Source organism: Dicentrarchus labrax, unplaced genomic scaffold, assembly GCF_905237075.1.
Source record: "Dicentrarchus labrax unplaced genomic scaffold, dlabrax2021, whole genome shotgun sequence".
Classification (NCBI taxonomy): Eukaryota; Metazoa; Chordata; class Actinopteri; family Moronidae; genus Dicentrarchus; species Dicentrarchus labrax.
In genome coordinates, this window is record NW_026136704.1 from 28,932,447 (window position 1) to 28,953,048 (window position 20,602).

A 20,602-nucleotide genomic window follows, 5' to 3' on the forward strand; every position below is an offset into this window, starting at 1 on the left:
CACAACATTACCTTTACATTTTGTCAATAGTTAATTGTTTTCTTACCTTTTATTTCTTCTGTCTTCTCGCTCCTTTCTCAGTTCTGGGTCTTCCCAACCAAGTGGAGGAGCTGTGCCCTGACATCCCAGAGCTGGAAGTCCTGATGAAGGAGATTCATGACCTGGCTGAGTCTGGGGCTCGCTACACAGAAATGCCCCATGTGATTGAGATCACCCTGCCCATGTTGTGTAATTACCTCCCACGCTGGTGGGAGAGGGGCACAGAGAATTTCCCAGAGCTGGAGGGTCAGATCTGCACCTCTGTCACCTCAGAGCAGCTTAACCATTTGCTGGGTAGCATCATGAAGATCGTGGTTAACAACCTGGGTATAGATGAGGCCTCCTGGATGAAGAGATTGGCAGGTCAGTGAGCAGAAGTTTCAAAATAGCCAGAAGGTTTTCAGGTGATGTGAGACATCTTCTGGCTACCATAATGGAGGGCGGTTCTCCAGTGGACCTCTATGATTGTGCCATATATGGTTGCTTGTGAGGCAACTTTAACGTGTCAGTGGGAAGCAACTTCAGTTTTCATAGTTAATCCTGCATTTTTTCAAAATAAGAGTTCTAATAATACTTTATTACTTGAATTTGTGAATCACTATAGACAATTACATTTAATATTTTGTTCATCACATATTTGGAGAAAACTGTGCTCACTTCTTCTTCTCTGTGTCCAGTGTTCGCCCAGCCTATCGTAAGCAGGGCTAAACCAGAGATGCTGAAATCCCACTTCATCCCCACCATGGAAAAGCTGAAGAAGCGCAGTGGGAAGGTGGTGGCCGAGGAGGACCAGCTGCGCATGGAGGGGAAAACTGAAGTGGACAGTGAAAATGGGACCATACGAGATGAGTTTGCTGTGCTGTGTCGGGACTTGTATGCGCTCTACCCCTTGCTCATTCGCTACGTGGACAATAACAGGTAACTTATCGAAACACATAATTGATGTTGCATTATTCCTGTACATTGTTAGTGTTACAGTTTACAATTTATTGGACACTATTCTCCTGAGTCACTTTGATCGACACATCATTGCTATATTTTATGGGGTGACTACACCAGAACACATTTTACTTTAAAATATCTATCAGTGTTTACTCTTTAAACTGACATCAACAGCATGAAAAACCAATTTTTCGTGTATTCTCAGGTGGCAAAGCTTCAGACTTAGCATATAAAAGAGGGGATAATAGGCAACATCAGTATTAGCATCTTAAACAGTCAAAAGAAAAAGAGAGAACATACAGTATTTGTTTGTACTGCACTTGGTGGTGCTTGTGGTTCCTTAAAGCAAGTTTAAAGATAAATCCACTCCTATTTGTCAAAAGGACATATACAGTATATTGCAGTTGATATATACTTGTAATTTAATCCATTGCTGCCATATTTCTCTTTGTCTGTAGGGCAAGGTGGTTGACCTGTCCGGACCCCGATGCAGAGGAACTTTTCAGGATGGTGGGAGAGGTCTTCATTTTCTGGTCCAAATCCCATGTGAGTTCTGTGTTTTGCTTTTTCTATTTTGTGATTTTTCTCTGTCCCTTTCCCATCTAACATAAAACACAACTTGTTTTATTTATCACAGAACTTTAAGAGGGAGGAGCAGAACTTTGTGGTGATGAATGAGATCAACAACATGTCCTTCCTGACTGCTGACAGCAAGAGCAAGATGAGCAAGGTGAGAGTGGACAAGCAGACAAATGGCAGAGTAAAAGATAGCCTGTTACTTAGTTAGATGTTTTATTTGCTTACTCCATATCTTGATCTCATTAAGAAACTAAACCCTAATAATTAATATTTCAACTAACACCACCCATTCCAAGCAGGGAAAGATTTAAAAAGAAACCCCTTTTGATCTATTCTCAGCTGTTCCTTTCTTTCCTTTAAGTTGTTATGGATAAGAATTTCAGGTAAATTATTTTATTCTGTGTATAAGAATTATTTTCTAGAGATGTTAGAGAGTAATAAGCTATTACATAATCAATATCATCCTTTGCCAGGACAATGTAAGTGGCAGTGTTTAGTGCTTAGGCAGTAGTAGGAGTGTCGCTAACTGTGTTTTCTCCTTATATCCTGTGTCGGGGTTGGACGCTGGGCCACTAGGCCGGAGATGGAGAGGTTAGACTGTGTTTGTGCACGAGAGCTGTGCTGATCGCATGGCACTCTGAGTTTGGGGAGGCATTTCATCAAGCTCTCCCATGGATTACCACACTTCTTGCACACAGACCCCAATATTCACACACATACATACACACAAACATGGTAATAAACACATAGTTACTGTCACAAGCTCACAAAGATAAGATGAGATGATCCTTTATTGATTCCAGATTGGTATTTTGGGTGTTATAGCAACAGACAGAACAGAAAGGGACAGAAATAAGTATAGATAAATACATATATATACATATAACTAAGCAAATAATTTAAAAGTGTATAAAATAAAAATAAGAATAGAATAAAATAGAAACTATAGAAGAGCAACTAGACACATACAGTACCTAATAGACACTTTAGTAAAAGAAATATTATAATAATCCATATCTAAGGGTGAAATTATACTGATTTTGTTGAAAGCATTTATAGTAAGAATGTTTTCTGTGACATATTTATGATTGTATTTGAGTGATATTTAAGTGTGCGTGTATGTGCGTCTTTATGTGTGTGTTTGTATATGTGTGAGTAGGGGTCTGGAGTGGCTTGATGAAAGCTCTTTGCTGTAGATCGTAGTGGCCTGAGAGGTTTCATGGTGCTCGGCTGAGCAGTTGTGTATTTAATTTGGTGTGTGCACTCCTGCAGCCGAGCACCATCACCCTATTTTCTTTGATTAATAAACAGTTTGCCTTTAGATCGTCCCTGTTGGATACAGTTGTGGAGCCCAATGCTATTGTGCCATCTGTGATGTTGAAATTTTATTACTGATGCTTGGATTTCTTTCAGCTTTGTGGTAAAGATTCCGGCGCTAGGGGGGACTCTTCTCTTTTTTCCATATTTTTACTGGCTTTGTGTTCACTACCTATTTACACAAAAAAGCCATACCATCTTTTGCTGTGACCATTTGATCCGCTTGCTTTATCAGCAGCGTATGTAGCCAGCTGGATCTGTCGGGGAAACTGAAGCTAGCTCGACATCACCAGATAGCTGTCACCATATATACTAACTGGACTCGTCCCTCCATGTCTAATTCATTGACACCATTAAAGTCATTGAATACCTAATCACTGTTTGATGTTTTTTTCGTGGTTGGAGTAAGATAAATAAGAAAAACCTCCTCTCCTTGGCTACCAGATGGGCATTACTGTAGTAACTTCTGTTACCTGACCAGAACAACACCTCTCTCTGCCCAAAGAGCAGGTTTACCCACATACACACACCATGCACACTGACGGCAGAGGGGGTGCTGTGAGGCCAGACAACAGTCAGTAATGAGCATTGGCAGCCTCAGGACAGGAGTGTGTGAGAAGAGCTCCAGGGCGATGGTGCTGACCCCATAGACTTGTGCTGTTCTGTGTGCTATCCAATGGACAGGATGTGCCCTGTCAGGCCACTGCACTACTAACAGTGAGGCTGCATTGTGTGTAACAACGGTAGCTGATGCAACGATGAAGCACCTGAGACTCCACCAGAAGCTGATGATGAAGAAAATGTTGCTGGTCTGTCGGATTTCAGCTGATAAAAAAAAAAATACTTTCACTTAGTCATTTAGTAACTTTACGAGCATGTTGTGATACTGCGTACAATGTAACTGGGCAGTTGGTTTCTGCAATCTCATTGTATCAATATCCTGTTTTATGTTATTTTACTTTTTCTTTAATATGCTCAAGCCTCTGATGTCACAAAAATGTTTCCTGAAAAGGAGATTTTTGTATTGTGAGGGCGTATGAGGCTGGTAAATGGAACAGTGGTGAATGGGTCTAAACTTTTATTTCTCTCTTTAGTCTGGAGGCTCAGAGCAGGAGCGTACCAAGAAGAAGCGGCGGGGGGATCGCTACTCTGTGCAGACCTCGCTTATCGTGGCAGCATTAAAGAAGCTGCTTCCCATCGGCCTCAATATGTGCTCTCCTGCAGACCAGGAGCTCATCAATCTGGCCAAGATCAGATACTCACTGGTACTTTGATGGGTTTGAACCCAACCCACTGATTGTATTTTGTCCCAACATAGGAAAACTGGAAAAAGGTTTACCATTTTATATATCTAAGCATGTAAAAAAAAAAAGCCCTTTAAAGTTACATTTGTCCAAAATCATGGAGTTCAACTTTTCCATTAGGAATTAGAACTGAGACATAACAACATCAGTATACTGTTCTTTTTGTGTAGTAAAGAAATACATTATCAATATCCCCTGAATATTAGTGTCTTCCCTTGTAGAAAGACACAGATGAAGAGGTTAGAGAGTTCTTGACCAACAATCTGCATCTGCAAGGGAAGGTGAGTAGACTTTTTTTGTTGTTTTACATATTAAAGAAGAAATTCCATTGTAAATATCATTATACATATTTGACTGATTTATTGGTTTCAGGTGGAGGACCCAGCTATGCGCTGGCAAATGTCTCTTTATAAGGAGATGGCTGGAAAGGCTGAAGATGCCGAGGACCCTGAAAAGGTGGTGAAAAGGGTACAAGAGGTGTCTGCTGTCCTTTACCACATTGAGGTGGTGAGTATGGACACGAGCAAATGCACATGACATGTCTACAAGGTGGAGCATTATTTGGTTAGAAAAGAAAAGATTTATTCAGTAGACATGTTTCTTTGCTTTAGACTGAGCATCCCTTCAAGTCAAAGAAAATGGTGTGGCACAAGCTGCTGTCCAAACAGCGCCGCAGGGCTGTGGTGGCCTGTTTCAGGATGACACCCCTGTACAACATCCCCACGTAATGATTCCCTTCATTCTCAATGACTAAACAATCTGAAGGCTTTACGTGATCCATTTCAACCCTCCTGAATCTGGTCTTCATAACTTCTCCTCTCACAGGCACAGAGCAACCAACATGTTCTTGGATGCCTACAAGCGCAACTGGTTAGAGACCGAGGGTTACTCATTTGAGGACAAGATGATTGACGACCTATCAGTAAGTTATCCTCCACTTAATCTTGCGCCGTACAATTGACATGAATGGCATGCTGTCCACAGTCTATACTAAGGTTTTGTCATGATTCATGTTAACTCCAATAATGAAATTAGAAAGCCATGGAGGAAGAGGAGGAAGAGGAAGAGGAGACTGAGACGAAGCCTGACCCCCTTCATCAGCTGATTCTTCATTTCAGCCGCACAGCTCTCACAGAAAAGACGTGAGCCTGTTGCTTCTTCTGCAGCCTCTTTGTTACCTGTTCCTCAGTGAAACTCATTTATGGCTGTTATGTGCTCTTTCATTGCAGTAAACTTGACGTTGACCATCTGTATATGTCTTATGCTGATATTATGGCAAAGGTAAGACACTCAATCACACTAATCATCCTGGGTTCATGAGCACAATGTCTTGAGATGTAAAGTGTGTGATTAAGTATTAGTAGTTGCTATATAATAGTAGTAGTAGTACTATTATGTAACCAGGTTAACCAGAACCTTCCCAAAAATTGCTTTAATTACCTTTATTTTTAATTAACTTTAAATCTAAACATAATTAATCCACATTTTCATCCACCTTTTGGGAGCCAAAACAGCTACAACATATGAATTAGTTTTTTAAGGTTTTCTACCTGTTTTATAAAACTTTGAGAGACTGTAATCTGGAGTAAGGTTGCTAAATCTTACGACATGTCATACTCTGTCCTTGACTCGCTCTCATCTCCCTCCAGAGCTGTCACATTGGTGAGGAGGACGAAGGGGGAGAACAGGAGGGGGATGAGCCATCCTTTGAGGTGCGACAGACAGAGATGGTATGGGGGGACCAGGGGAGGGGACACAGGGGAGTCAGCGGAGAAGCAACTCCCCACGCAGTGACCACACCAGGACATCACACTCGGCACACCCCCCCCAATCCCACCATTTCTATTTTTTCTCTTCCTGTCTTTTCTCTCGTCCACTCACACCACTTTGTCTATTTCCTGCTATGGTGGACTGACCTGTGCATGCCTTTGCTGGCCCACCAGTCGGATCAATGTTGCAGACTCAATTTGTTTTATTTCCTAAATTGCATGACTTGAGTGCAGAGAGATGGTGCAGCTAAAGACAACAAAATGAAACCCAGGTCAAAACAAACCACTGAGTCTTTGCTAGCTGGATAATTTCAGAATCACTATTTCCAAGTCTTCTGTGCTTCTGAATTATTACGGGTTGATTGACTAAGTTTACCGTAAATTACAGGTAATTGCTAAATGCTTAAGTAGGTACAGCAGCAGTTAAAGACAATGAAGTGCAAAATAAAGAGCCACTTAGTACTACAAAGTATATAAGTAATAAAATATATAAAATGCAAGTGTTTGAATTTAAAGGGAAATATGTTGTTGGGTCTTAAAAGTTTTTAGTTTATATAACTTCTTCTGCCAGAATGCTATTTTAAACAGAACCAGTAAGATCCAAACAGCCCATATTAGCAGTGTCATTAAACTTAGCCAGCAAAAAACCTTGATGCAACTGCATAGTTAGTATGGACAAACAAGCTCATGAGTACCCAGAAAAACAAATCCTTTGTAATTCAACCCCTTCGTATGACTTGTAATTTGAATGAATATCTCAATGATTTGTTTTGCCTCAAAAGCCAGGTGTAGACACTGTGATGTTGTAGCTATAGAGATCCATGGCTTTTCCTGGACGGTGACATTACAACCATTTGCATTGCAAATTCCTTAATGCAGAAGAATCCCTCCAGTGTTGATTCTTAGGTTTATTTTCATCATCTAAACATCATTACTCTTCCTTTTTGGTGTCTGATATGTGCTCAGAAATGTGAAGTTGCCATCCAGGACTTAATTGAGCAGCTACTTTTGGAAACTGATCATATATATCAAGCCAAGCCGTGCAGCAGGTTTCCTAACCGTAGAACCAGCTCTCTTGTGCTGATCTTGTGTATCTGTAGTGAGTCTCTTCCAGACTTGCACCACCCTTCCCTGACTCACATCCTCCTGTACTCACCTGCTAATTTGGCTGTGTTCACTCTTCTGGCTCACCTGATAACTCTAGTTTGAAATCTAACAACTAACTGATTTTGTTTGTCTTTACTTTGAATTGGACAACTTTTAACAAGTCTCCCTCTCTGTGCTCACCAAGGAATACAGTAAAAGCCTGCACAGTCAGCCGTACATACATTGTCCCAAATCCAAACACACACGCACGCAAGCACACACCACAACACTCACAGACACACACAAACACACACACTCACACCTATAATCACATACAATCTCTTTTCACTCACCACAAAGACACATCATTTGCTCGAAAGATGAGCATAAACCTCTATAACCAGAGAAAATTTGCTCCGTAATCTTTTTAAACACAGTCAGGCTTACGAGGGAGGGGGGCGGAGGGAGGGGTAGAATCAGTTCTGGGTGCTTTGGGTGGGGCTTTATGCATGGTATGCAGTGGGTGGGTCAAATCTAACCTCTTTTGTCAACAGGATGGTTGTTCATAGCAGCTGTACTGTGTCATTTGCAAGAAAGGGAGTAATGTACAGTATTGTAGTATAATATAGGGCAGTGAAGTTCAGTACAGGGGGCACAGCAGTGAAGAGCAGCATTAAAGAAGTATAATATATTATTACACCGTACAGTGTAATAGTATAATAGTACTGTATAATTGTTTTAATTTAATAAAAACTTTACACAGAAGATCTCACAGCAGATATTAAGAATGTTATATTAACAAACAGTAAGCAATATCTGCCAATAAATGTAATTAATACAATACAAACAAATTGTTATTTGGTTCAGAGTGAAATTGTTTTTTCAAAACATTTTGCAATTAGATATTAAATCAAATTCTCTAATTGATTTAACTGAAAGGTAATCGATTATCTGGAACATTAATTATCAATATCTAAGACTTGTTTTTTTTTTTGCTGAAAGTAAACCCAAAGTACAGTACTTACAGGAGGCACTTGTTATGACTTCACAAGAGTCCAGTTCTAATTACCTAAATGATACTCAAAGTCAATTCAAGTAAATGCCTTCCTATGTTCACCTCTAGTTCACAGACTTACACGTAGTGGTTAAACTTAAAAACAGACAGGAGCCACATGATGCTGCTGCACGTAGCATAACTGTAGGGAAATATAGTTCACACTGAGTTGTACTGTTGGAAGTAGGATATGCATGCTGTCTTACTCAGACAACTACTGTTGCTTCCTCGTAAGAATGTCTGAAATGTGTGTTTACGCTCTGGGAAGAAATGTTTTGCTGCCATTCAATGTTTGCTGCCTCTGGAAGATGTCAAGAGCTGGAATAACTGAATTCATCACTAATACACATTGTGTTCCAAAGGAAGAGAATGTGTGTGTGTGTGTGTGTGTGTGTGTGTGTGTGTGTGTGTGTGTGTGTGTGTGTGTGTGTGTTCGTTCCTGTATTGTATCTATATTTGTTGTAGTCTTTTAGATCTGACTTTTCCATGAATAAAGGGCCAGTGCTGCAGCCAGCTTATGAGCCACAATCTTCAATGAGTCTAAGTATTTACATCACCAAGACAATGTTTGTTTGTTTTTTTAAATTTGGTTAATTCGGGACCATAAAAGGAATAATTCAATATTTGTGGAAAATAATATTAAATAACATCTTGGTGAAAGGATTGAAAATTAGAAACACTTTCAACTAGCTTATCAGAAAGACAAGATGCAGCAAGCCTAGCTCAGTCTTAAGTAATAAAGAAATACATGTTGTAAACATACATCAGTGCCCAACATCAGCACCAACGGCACATTTCGCTAGGAGATACCATAGTGCCAAATCTGGCAACGTCATTATGAGGACATACCTGATGAGATACAGAAGTTATTTGTCAAAAATAACTTACATACAAACTGGAATGTCGTGTATGTTGCCATCAGCTTTGTGCAGTCAGTGGATGTTCACATTTAGGATAGAGAATGAGGATGTGTGTGTTTGTTTGTGTGTGAGTGAATGCGGGGGGAAGTGCAGCCCATGTTGGCAGGGTTACAGCTGTGTCCCTCCTGTTCTGCTCCACAGGAAAAGGAGATGGAGAAACAGAGACTTCTGTACCAGCAGTCCCGTCTACACAACCGTGGGGCTGCAGAGATGGTGCTACAGATGATCAGCGCCTGCAAAGGTAGCTGCTATACCTTAATGGCCACCCACTCACGCATATGCACAGAGACATTTTTGTCACTTTGACCATTATGTTGATATCACTTATTTCACTACAGGCTACCCACATTTTAGCGGTAACTATTATATGCCCAATTTCCCATGAATGATGAATCTATTTGGGCAAATCTGAAAGCAATAACACTGATTATCTCATTCTCATTGCACTTGTCAGCAGGTGAGATATATTAGGCAGCGCACCAGGGTGCCCAGGTGGTCATAATGTTATGGCTGATCGGTGTATGTCATTGCTCTTCCCCAGGTTTAGTCCAAATTAGATCAAAATGCTATGATGATAGATGATAATATAAAATATTTATTCTGATGGCAGAGATGATCTATCTCTCCCCAAAACCATTGTTGCACACTGACATCTATGCTTATTTCAGGCGAACCTGGAGTCATGGTTTCTTCCACACTTAAACTAGGAATCTCCATCCTCAACGGAGGCAACAGTGATGTACAGCAGGTAAACACACCTTATCACAGCTTTACATACATATTACACGATTACCCCATCTTAATCTCTGCAGTAGATTTCCATTGACAAGAAAATGTTTTGTGTCCTGTCCTCCTGCCTGTGTGCAGAGAATGCTGGACTACCTGAAGGATAAAAAGGATGTGGGATTCTTCCTTAGCGTTCAGGCTCTGATGCAGACCTGCAGGTCTGTAACGGATTCTCAAGTGACATTTTTGTTGTTATCCTGTTTTGTTTTTTATGGTTGAGGTTTGTAAGACTGTTCTCTTTCAAACATTGTTTTGAGAAGGGCTAATTTGGAAGGAAAGATACTGTATATTGTTAAACTGACTATCTGATGTCGACAGCGTTTTGGACCTGAATGCATTTGAGAGACAGAACAAGGCAGAGGGACTTGGGATGGTTTCAGAGGAGGGCACTAGTGAGTATGGTCTACAGCTTCTTACTGTCACACACTATCTAAACACAGTGACACACAAACGCACACTGCCACATCTTTGTTCTCCTACTTCACCTTGCCTTGGTTTGTTATATATCCTTAAATTATTAGTATTCCATACTAGTTCCAGTATATGGTCTATTCTTGTTTGCATTTGTGTGTGTCTGAGTGTGCCTGTTTGTAGATGCCGGGTTGCAGGTATGTTTTCATGTAAGTGTGTTTAGAGTGTTATGACACATTTTGACTGTTGATGTATGGTGATGATCTGTTTATCATCCGCTGACAGCCATGAGATTCCTGAACTCACTGCGTCCCTCTTTGTCTTTCTCTCTCTCCTACATCTCGTTCATTTTGCCCGTTTCAACCCTTTACCCTCTCATACCCATGTCCTTTCCATTCGTCAATTTGCTGCCCTCACGGTTCTCAGATAAGAAGCTAGAACGTGGTAAATGAAACTTTGCTCTCAAATATTTTATTTCTCTCTTTCCCTCCTTTCTGTCCTCTCTGTCTCTTGTAGCTCTTAATCACCTGACTAGTCTTTCCCTTGCTGTGAACTTAATATGCATTTCATTTCACGCTCAAGGACCCTGAAATCAAACTTTACACTCACTGTCACATTATAAAGGAAACCTTGCAGTGATACAAATGCTGCTGTATCTGTACTTATACAGTACCAGTACTTGTATCTCTGCCTTTTTCCTCTTGATTTGAATGTAAAGTTTCATTCTCATCCTTGAGTGTTTTATCACAGATCTACTGTAACTCTGACACTCTCAGTCTGGTGACTGATCAGCGAGAAGGAAAGGCAATAATGTAATTTAATTCTTCCTTCTCTCAAGTAGATCATAGAGAACTACACTGACCCTGTGTCCTAGAAACTCTGAAATGAATTGCAGGCAGCAGTTGGGACTGTCTGTAGGCTCTGTATATCTCGTATTCGCGGAAATCAAATGTAGTTTGTTCTCCCCATAAATTGTAATAAGTCCAGGTTTGGTCAACAGAGCGAGACCCGTGTAAAAACCACTACATATAAATCCTTGCATTCCCTAAAATGTCCTCAAACTTCGGATCGTTTTAAGGTAATCTTCCAAGTACAACAGGGTACAATAAAGTAAAAAAGTGCCACACCTAAAGGCTTGTTGCTGATCTTGCATAGCATTTGATCAAACAGAAGATAGCAAAGGCTTTCTCTCTGTCTCAGCAGGTCTGTTAAACTCAGGTCTGCTGAGTTGCATGTGTGACAAAGTGTGGATCATAAAGGAAAATAAATAACAGGGGTTTAATAGATTAGTAAATGTTAACATAAAGAAGTCAAGATCAGAAAGATAAACACTGAAATGCTACACATAACAGAGCTTTCTAGCTGATTCCACGTATGCTCCTACTGCCTAATGTTGAATGTACATAAGACATGATGGCGTAAACTGTTGAAGAGTGATAAAACCACAAACTATTGCTGCATCATGTACCCTGTAATTATGTATTTTGTACTCCTAACTTGTCGACTGTTGTATGTGATACCGCACGTTTGTTTTCTATAGATACAGAGTTAATTAACAGTAGTCACTATGATTACAGATTTCAACCCCCGGCACTGTGTCCATGTTGGTTTTGAAAGGAAAATATGAAACCCAGCATCACCGCTGCAGTTGTGTTTTGTTTATTTACCATCACGGATAAATCTGAGCATGCTCGTGCATTTTTGACAAAGACGGTTTTTAAAGTAGCCAGTTTCTGATGGCATGCTAATACAACACTACAAAATTTGTATTTGCAATCATGGAGTTTAAAATGTAATAAAAAAAGTACAATATTTAAATCCAAACATACTTATACTAAGTGAACATAAAAAGCTACTCACTTGCTGTTAGAAGATAAGTTGTCATTCTTTTCTTCCACCCTAACAACAACAGGGATTAATTCACAGATTCTGCATTTTCCTGCATTAGATATACATTAGTTTATATTTCATACATACTCATAGCTTATTGGAGTTTGCAGAGTTCAGTAGATCTGTCCTGCATGACGGTGTGCCTTGAAGTTATCTCTGTATTTCTGTGTTCACTGTCAACATTTGTGTCACAAGTGTTTCCTTAGTTGTATATATATATATATATATCTGTTATTCCCTGGTTACCTGTCTTCAGTTATCCGTGTATTCCATGTCCATTTCAATGTGATGTGACAAGTGTTTGATCTGCTGTCTGTTTGAGTTTTGTTGAATAGATGTTGTCTGTTAAAAAAAAAAAAGTATCTGGAGAGCTAGAAAGAGGTAAAGTTTGGGGGAGGGAACAGGAGGAAAAGGTGGAGTCAGTATGGAAGCCTCAGCCGCCCTTTCCCGCTGACAAATGGACGGGAACTCGGAGGTCTTTGTGGTTTTCACTAACGTGTTCTAATGAGAGCAGGGGAGTGGTATGAGGTGATGGTATTTTCGCTGTTGTGTACACACTTACACACAGTCACAGACACTTGCATACAAACATGCATACAGCATACATACAGTACATTAATCAGTGTCTCAGACACACACACACACACACACACACACATACACACAGTGTGCTTTAGTTTTATTTACTGCTCTAGATATGATTTGTGCTTATTGATAATATTTTACTACTAAATCTGAAGCATTTTGCAGTTTTTAGTGTGTATGAATAGATGTTTAATAAGTTGGATTACCATAATCACTATTTCACCAGTATTGACTCTTTATTAACACAGTTGATGTTTAATCTTAAAATCTAATCTGAATACTGTCAAGTTTGCGTATAGCATCTGTCTAAACAAGTCCTTTGGTTTCAGATTTAGCCTTATTTAACTTAACATTAGAAAAACCTTGGGTATAATTTCACTCCCAGTGCAGTTTTCCTTTTTATGATTATTTTTTTCTATTTTTTATTTTTAGAAATGAGGTCCATATCATGAACAGTAAGACATATCACTGCACTAGTTTCAATAAAAATGACTGTACTCTGTAAAAAGCTGATTTGTGTTTGGAACTGGTGAAATAATTTTGCATAAAAGGCAGAATTTTTTTGCTTGATGTCCAAAAACTTAATTTTAGGAACAAATACAGGAGATAGAAGGACTTGTTAAGATGGAGATATTTACCAGTGTATTGTTTTATTTATTTTTACTATAGTTTTGTTGGTAAAATGTGTTTTGTTTGTTTTTTTCTGCAAAGATAATGACAGATATCTTGCATGAGTGTGAAGACAATGCTCAGATTTATGAGCACAGTTATGCAAGATAAAATTAAAATGTTAAATAGTAGCGGGATGAAGAGTTACGTTTTTTACAAAAAGGTAAAAATACACTGGTATCTTCTTTTAATACACCTAATCCCTTGTGCTTAGTTTTGTTTACCACTGTGTATTCTAACAGAATCCAGTACAGAGTCCACATATACTCTGTACTGGGACTTTTAAAACTTAGTTTTTGGACAGAGTAATTTACATTTCCTCTTCTGCACAGATGAGAAAGTGATGGCGGACGATGAATTTACGTGTGACCTCTTCCGCTTCCTCCAGCTTCTTTGTGAGGGTCACAATAACGGTGAGTTTCTTTACCAAACACCAGATGGTTTAAAGTGACCTTCCAGCAAGGAGAGTGCTCACTCACTTCCTTACAATGTACTGTTGGAGACAATGATGACGCATTTATCCTGCATTAGACTCTTTAATCTCAGATAATATTTGAGTATTATTTACAAACTGATGGTATTTGAATTGTAGAAAACGCCATTTAAAGTACATCTTGTTTACATTTTCAGATTTTCAGAACTATTTGAGAACCCAGACAGGCAGCACCACAACCATCAATGTCATCATCTGTACTGTGGACTACCTGCTTCGACTACAGGTCAGTCTGATGTACTGATAGTGGTTCTCTGATCTTTGTTCTGTATATATACGTAAGTTTGGTCAACCAGCACATATACGTTTATTTCAGAAAATGTTAAGTTTAGTCACATATATTGAATTTTATAAATGTGCTATCTAGCATTCATAGTAATAGTCTTCCATAGTAAGCTAGAATTCAAAAGAAGTGACATGTTTCCTTCCTCCCCCTTCCTGTTTACAGGAGTCGATCAGTGACTTTTACTGGTACTACTCAGGAAAAGACATAATCGATGAGCCTGGCAAGAGGAATTTCTCCAAAGCAATGACTGTGGCTAAGCAGGTTTTCAACAGCTTGACTGAGTACATCCAGGTAAGATAGTTCCTGTATGAATGATAGATAGTGTTGAAGTATAATATGTGATATCAAGGGGACTCCTTGGGTCATGCTAGGGCAGGGTTAGGAAAGAAAATGGTGAAAACATTCATACACCAAACCATAACTGAGTCGAGCTTAAAACCATCAGACAAACCAAAACAAGACACTATAGTCAGTTAAAATAAACAAGCTAGATTTTAAACTTCTGTCCCTACTGAAAATGCCTCCTAATATAAAGACGATTTACTCTGAAACACAAGACAATGTTAAAATATATCTCCTAACATCATGAAAGCACTGAAATGTTACTACATTTTCCACGTTGTGTTTCTGTGTCCGTCAGGGTCCCTGCACCGGGAACCAGCAGTCTCTGGCCCACAGCCGGTTGTGGGATGCCGTTGTGGGTTTCCTGCACGTCTTTGCTCATATGATGATGAAACTTGCTCAGGTAAGAAACCCAGTAAATAACTGAAGTTTAACCTTTTTTTTCTAGCCACATTCTTCATTTCCCTGTGTACTTCATGGATAATTTCTGTAGAGAATCCAGTGAATTTAGAAATTTAAATGATCCAATAATAATGTGCTTGTTGCATTACAGTTGACGAAATTATGAGTCGAAGCCATTTGGAAATGAAAACTTTGTATATTTTAATTCACTTTTGAGTATACTAATTTTGTCAACTGTCTCTCTTATGGTTCCTGCAGAGTAAAGTATGTATTTATTTGATTATTCTTGTGTTAATGTATTGGTTTTTATCTCTTAATTAGCTTTCCCCCCTCTTTTCTTTGTCAGATTGTTTCTGCCTCTTTACTGAGCCATTCAATGTTAAAGACAGGGATTACTGCACAGTACAATGCACTTGGTCAAAATTAGAACCACATTAAGGGTTTATATTGAATATGATGATTATATGATTGTATACAGTTAAGTAAACTCAGTACGGACCTGAAAAGGATAAGCTGTTACAAAGAATGGATGGGTGGATGTATTTTTGATGCTGTAAGTTTGAACCTGAAGCACAACTTAGATTATCCAAAATGCTGTTTTCATTTAATTTAATTCCAGGTATCCATGTTGTTTTTTTTCGACACTATTCTTGTGTATCAGTTGCCATATTTATTGCCTCTGTTAATTAATATAATTAATAGTTTTTTCTCTCTGAAATTTGCAACCATGGTTATTACATTAGTATAAAAGGCTAATTATATACTATCAGCAGTAGTAGTAGTAGTCATAGTAGTATATAATTATAACACAGGCACATTTACTTCACTGTGTCTTGTCCTTATAAAGTAATTAATTAAATATCTGTATACTATTCTACTGCTGAATTCCTTTGTGGCCAACAGACTACAGATACACTGATCAGTTCATCAGACTCAGGTTGTCAACAACATGAATTCAGGTTAGGATGGCAGAAACAATTTGAGGAAAAAACAGCTATTCTTCTTCTGTTAATCCACCTCAACTAATTTAAGTATATATTCATTTTGTAGTACTGACCAGTGCGTAGGGTTTGATTGTGCCTTGGACGAACGTGTGTTTGCTTTGAATAATATGTGTCTGCAGACTGTAACTTGTTTGACCTAACAAGGGGCTGCGGTGCTTCCTAGTCGTCTAACTTTTGTGTGACAGTGTTGATTGCTACTAAAATATACTGTTTTAAAATGCATTTTTGTATTTTTATATCATGAATATCTTTCGAATGTTAGGTTATTGGGATTTGTTTTAAAAATACTAGATAGAATAACATTTACAACAGCACTTACAGATAAGTTGTGGTCATATATATTTTTTCAGAAATGCTGAAAATTTACTTTTGCATGTACACTTAAAGTCATATTTCATGTTTTTTTTTATTGAAAACAATTCATCAAATTAAAAAAAGCTTAAAAAAAAGGTTTTAAAATAGATGTTGGCCTAATGATTAAGTTAGAGGATGTGGCCTGGCAGGAACAGAATTAAATGAAGAACACAACATTTTAAAAATAATATCCAGCATTTGACAAATACTAAAAAATGAAGTAAAAATGTTGATGGATAACATTTTTATTTTCATGTGAAACCCTGTTAGATGCACCCCGATCCTGGACAACGAAATGGCGTAAGAATCTGTGTCTCTCTGCCAATGCCATCTCATTTATAGGCCCTTCATACTTTTTTTTAAAGATCTCATGCTTCTTCATATTATTTATATGCAGCTTAATACCCACATTAATTTACATTTCCCTCTTTGTATATTCCGTTTGCATCAATTCCTGTTTTTCCTTTACTTTATCATTGCTTTATTTTCTAACGCTTTCTAACGCCATCTATAACAGGAACAGACTTAGAGAGATTTTAAAAATACCAAATTGCATGTAATGTAACTTAACCACTTTAATCACTTGCTGTAGATTTTGAAGCAGTTTTAATCAAAGTATTGTTGACTGATTATTCCACCATCTTTATTAGATACATCACACGTTTTCCTTGAATCATCTACATGTCTTGCTTTGCTTCTTTTTATTTAGCTGTATGTTGATTTTTGGTACATTTTGTTATTTTGTGTTGCAGTAGTATGAAAAGGTACCACTGTCATTTCACAGGTGGCTGGTGCTTGTACATCCTGATAGTCTGTTCCTTTAGAGCTCCACCAGCCTGACAACCATTACACTGTCTAAGATATTTGTGGCTCTTGTTATCTGCTGGTGCGGGTCTTCAGGAGTGCTAAGATCAGCATCTGCAAATCTGTCTATGTCTTCCTTGCGCCCATGCTGCAGCCACTTTTTCAGATAAAGGGGAAAGGCAGGGCTGTCTATAATAAGCATTTTCTTCCCTCCTCTCATACCTGCCTGTGTTTCCAGTGTCTGTCTTGCTTTCCATTACATTGAGTGTACTACGTGTGATGTTAAAAATGCATTTTCTTTATTTAAAAATGCAAACCCAGGATCATTTTTGGAGTAGATCACACTCTGAGGTAGTGTCTCTTACTGTTTTATATCTCAGAACGAAGCACATACCTTCTCAAATTAATTTGTGATATATCATCAAAAAGTGTGTCCACGTGTTAAGAATATTGTTTTCTCTGTTGTCTGTTTGTGTTTTGCTGTGTGTTTTGGCTTTGTTGCAGGACTCCAGTCAAATTGGACTGTTGAAGGAGTTGTTGGATTTGCAGAAGGATATGGTGGTGATGCTTCTGTCTCTTCTTGAAGGTATGATTTCCATCCCAGTCTCGTGATGTCCCCTCCTCTCTGTCATACATTTTATATATTTCTGCTCTCACTTTGCACTACTTTTAGGCAATGTGGTCAATGGCACCATTGCCAGGCAGATGGTCGACATGCTGGTGGAGTCCTCAAGCAACGTGGAGATGATCCTTAAGTTCTTCGACATGTTCCTCAAGCTCAAGGACATCGTTGCATCTGACGCCTTCAGAGACTATGTGACTGACCCCCGTGGGCTAATCTCCAAAAAGGACTTCTCCAAGGCCATGGACAGCCAGAAGCAATACTCTCCCTCAGAAATCCAGTTCCTCCTCTCTTGCTCAGAGGCCGACGAGAATGAGATGATCAACTTTGAGGAGTTTGCTGATCGTTTCCAGGAGCCAGCCAAAGACATTGGTTTCAATATCGCTGTTCTGCTCACAAACCTGTCAGAGCATGTACCCCATGACACTCGCCTCCAGAACTTCCTTGAGCAGGCTGAGAGTGTGCTCAACTATTTCCGCCCTTTCCTTGGTCGCATTGAGATCATGGGAGCCAGCAGGAAGATTGAGCGCATATACTTTGAAATCAGCGAGGCAAACCGCAACCAGTGGGAAATGCCACAAGTCAGGGAGTCCAAGCGGCAGTTCATCTTTGATGTGGTCAATGAAGGCGGTGAGAGTGAGAAAATGGAGATGTTTGTGAACTTCTGCGAGGACACCATCTTTGAGATGAACATTGCTGCGTCTATCTCTGAGCCTGAGGGAGATGGTACAGAGGAAGAAGATGATGAGGAAGAAGAGGAGGGCGGGGGAAGTGGAGGAGAAGGAGAGACTGTGGAAGGTGAAGAAGGCAATGGAGAAGGGGAAGCTCCAGAGTCAGCCTCAGCCTTTGCAGAGTTTTTGAAGAGCGTGGTTGATTTCTTCAACATGTTTACCTTCCGTAACCTGCGGCGTCGGTACCGCAAACTAAGAAAAATGACGGTGAAGGAGATGGTGATCGGTCTGGCTACATTTATCTACACTGTTGTGATGGGTATCCTGATGTTTGTTTACAGTATATGTAAGGGCTTCTTCACACTCATATGGAAGGTGCTGTTCGGTGGAGGCTTAGTGGAGGGCGCCAAGAAGATCACAGTGACAGAGATCTTAGCCAGTATGCCAGATCCCACGCAGGATGAAGTTCACGGGGACCTGCCACCTGAACCAGGGGCTAGAGAAATCCAAGACATAGACAGTGGGTCGGACCTTTTAGATGCTGTTGGAGGAGAGGAGGAAGAGGAGGATAGCGAGGACAGGGAAGGTGGACGCCTGCCTGGTTTCAATACTCCTGGGGGACTTGGAGACTTTGGTGAGACGACACCCGAAGAGCCTCCGACTCCAGAGGGCACACCGCTGCTCAAGAGAAAATTGGTGAGGTGTTCTCTCTGATAGTTGTTTAATGTGTACGCTCTTCATTAATCAGTTAATTAACTGCCAAACAATTATTGAAACAGCTGGCTGCCACAGTGGGAGAACCAGGAGAGGAAGAACAAGTTGAACCTGAAGAAGAGGTTCCTCAGGAGACTGAGAAAGCAGAGTAAGTTGTCAACCTGCTGGGGACTCGAATTGTTCTTTTAATGCTATGCTTAAAATGTCCAAGAAATATACATTTTAGGTTCACACATTTCTTAAAGTGACACAGAAAATGTGTAAGCAATTATGAATCATCTTTTGCCGACTTTATCAGATGTAAAATGTTGGTTATTCACTTTTTGTTTAGAAATGTTTCCAGACATTTTAGTGTTCAATATTAGCTATTAGCATTTTCTCATAAAATATTTTTACAGGTCTTGTAATTAATGCACTTAAAAGTAAATAAAAGCATAAAGTAGCATTTTTCCAGCTTTACTTTTAAAGAATGAAACTAAGAATATGTTTTGACCATGCTGTTAGAACCACAAAACAAACCAACATGGAACCAATTCTGATTTTCCATCATATCCCTTGTTTGTTGTTTGGATATCCAATAGGTCTTCAATTACATTCATAATGGTCTTAAGTTTTTCCTCTGTGTGTGTCTTTTCCAGCACCGAAAATGGAGAGAAAGCAGAGAAGATAGAGCCTGAACCTGAGGTAAAAGAGGAAGAGCCTGAGGAGATAGAGGAAAAGACTGTGAAGACCAAGGCGAAGAAAGACAAGAAACCTGCTGAGGAAGGCTTTGAGTTGTGGAATGAGCTGGAGATTCAGAGGATTAAATTCATGGTGAGCAACCCTCTATTACAATACATGTTGGTAAATGTGTGTTGTTAGCCACCACAAGGATCCTTAGGCTGACACATATTTTTATTTGGATTTCATTTGGACTGCACACTTATCTGTGCGATAACCCATGGAAACAATTTGGCAAATACATGGCAGTAGGAGTATGTTCAAGCAATAGTGGGACAATACAATGTGTGTATAATTTTCAGTACTGACAGTATTATTTGATGGCTCTACTATTTTCAAATGTTAATTGCCAAGTAAAATGTTGCTTTTGTGCTTTACTTGTGCTAGACTCAAGTCTTAATCACTTCTTTATCCCCACCCAGAACTACCTTTCTCGCAACTTCTACAACCTCAGATTCTTGGCTCTGTTCATCTCCTTCGCTCTCAATTTCATCCTGCTCTTCTACAAGGTATGTGCATTTGTAAACTAACTTTAGATGACACATACACACACATACAGTCTCAGCTCTGAGTGATGCTGCAAAATCTCATGGCATTTCACCTGTAGGATGTGCCACTTCATCATTATAAATTTCACTGGCAATAAATCTGTTTGTAGCTCACTTGGTTTAAAGTTTGACTCCTAAAATGTAATAAAACCATTTATCTGTATATAAATCACTAAGATTCCTGGACAGGATTAAGGTTTGCATAAAAGTAATGGCTGCCATCAGTGGTTAGTATTTAAATATATTTTAAATTTAATCAAAATGTTTTATTAACCACCTTTCTTTATTAAC

At 39.2% G+C, this 20,602-nt stretch overlaps 1 protein-coding gene across 17 annotated transcripts in view; it reads left to right on the plus strand.

The window, feature by feature from the left end:
• The window catches only part of ryr1b (ryanodine receptor 1b (skeletal)), a 72,848-nt gene that overhangs the window by 46,671 nt on the left and 5,575 nt on the right, over positions 1-20,602 (plus strand). For 5 of the 17 annotated variants that reach the window (XM_051397529.1, XM_051397520.1, XM_051397521.1 and 2 more), the window contains 29 exons: positions 82-402; positions 717-957; positions 1,440-1,527; positions 1,619-1,711; positions 2,137-2,151; positions 3,972-4,142; positions 4,403-4,462; positions 4,554-4,688; positions 4,793-4,905; positions 5,007-5,103; positions 5,217-5,323; positions 5,411-5,462; positions 5,831-5,911; positions 9,152-9,251; positions 9,679-9,758; positions 9,878-9,954; positions 10,115-10,188; positions 10,634-10,651; positions 13,684-13,764; positions 13,982-14,070; positions 14,293-14,421; positions 14,771-14,875; positions 16,503-16,532; positions 17,358-17,387; positions 17,541-17,622; positions 17,710-19,025; positions 19,109-19,191; positions 19,682-19,856; positions 20,186-20,272. In XM_051397529.1, the coding sequence (XP_051253489.1) occupies positions 82-402; positions 717-957; positions 1,440-1,527; positions 1,619-1,711; positions 2,137-2,151; positions 3,972-4,142; positions 4,403-4,462; positions 4,554-4,688; positions 4,793-4,905; positions 5,007-5,103; positions 5,217-5,323; positions 5,411-5,462; positions 5,831-5,911; positions 9,152-9,251; positions 9,679-9,758; positions 9,878-9,954; positions 10,115-10,188; positions 10,634-10,651; positions 13,684-13,764; positions 13,982-14,070; positions 14,293-14,421; positions 14,771-14,875; positions 16,503-16,532; positions 17,358-17,387; positions 17,541-17,622; positions 17,710-19,025; positions 19,109-19,191; positions 19,682-19,856; positions 20,186-20,272 (4,130 nt within the window). The remainder of the gene's footprint in view (positions 1-81; positions 403-716; positions 958-1,439; positions 1,528-1,618; positions 1,712-2,136; positions 2,152-3,971; positions 4,143-4,402; positions 4,463-4,553; positions 4,689-4,792; positions 4,906-5,006; positions 5,104-5,216; positions 5,324-5,410; positions 5,463-5,830; positions 5,912-9,151; positions 9,252-9,678; positions 9,759-9,877; positions 9,955-10,114; positions 10,189-10,633; positions 10,652-13,683; positions 13,765-13,981; positions 14,071-14,292; positions 14,422-14,770; positions 14,876-16,502; positions 16,533-17,357; positions 17,388-17,540; positions 17,623-17,709; positions 19,026-19,108; positions 19,192-19,681; positions 19,857-20,185; positions 20,273-20,602) is intronic. The other 12 variants (XM_051397532.1, XM_051397534.1, XM_051397524.1 and 9 more) reach the window with 11 other exon arrangements.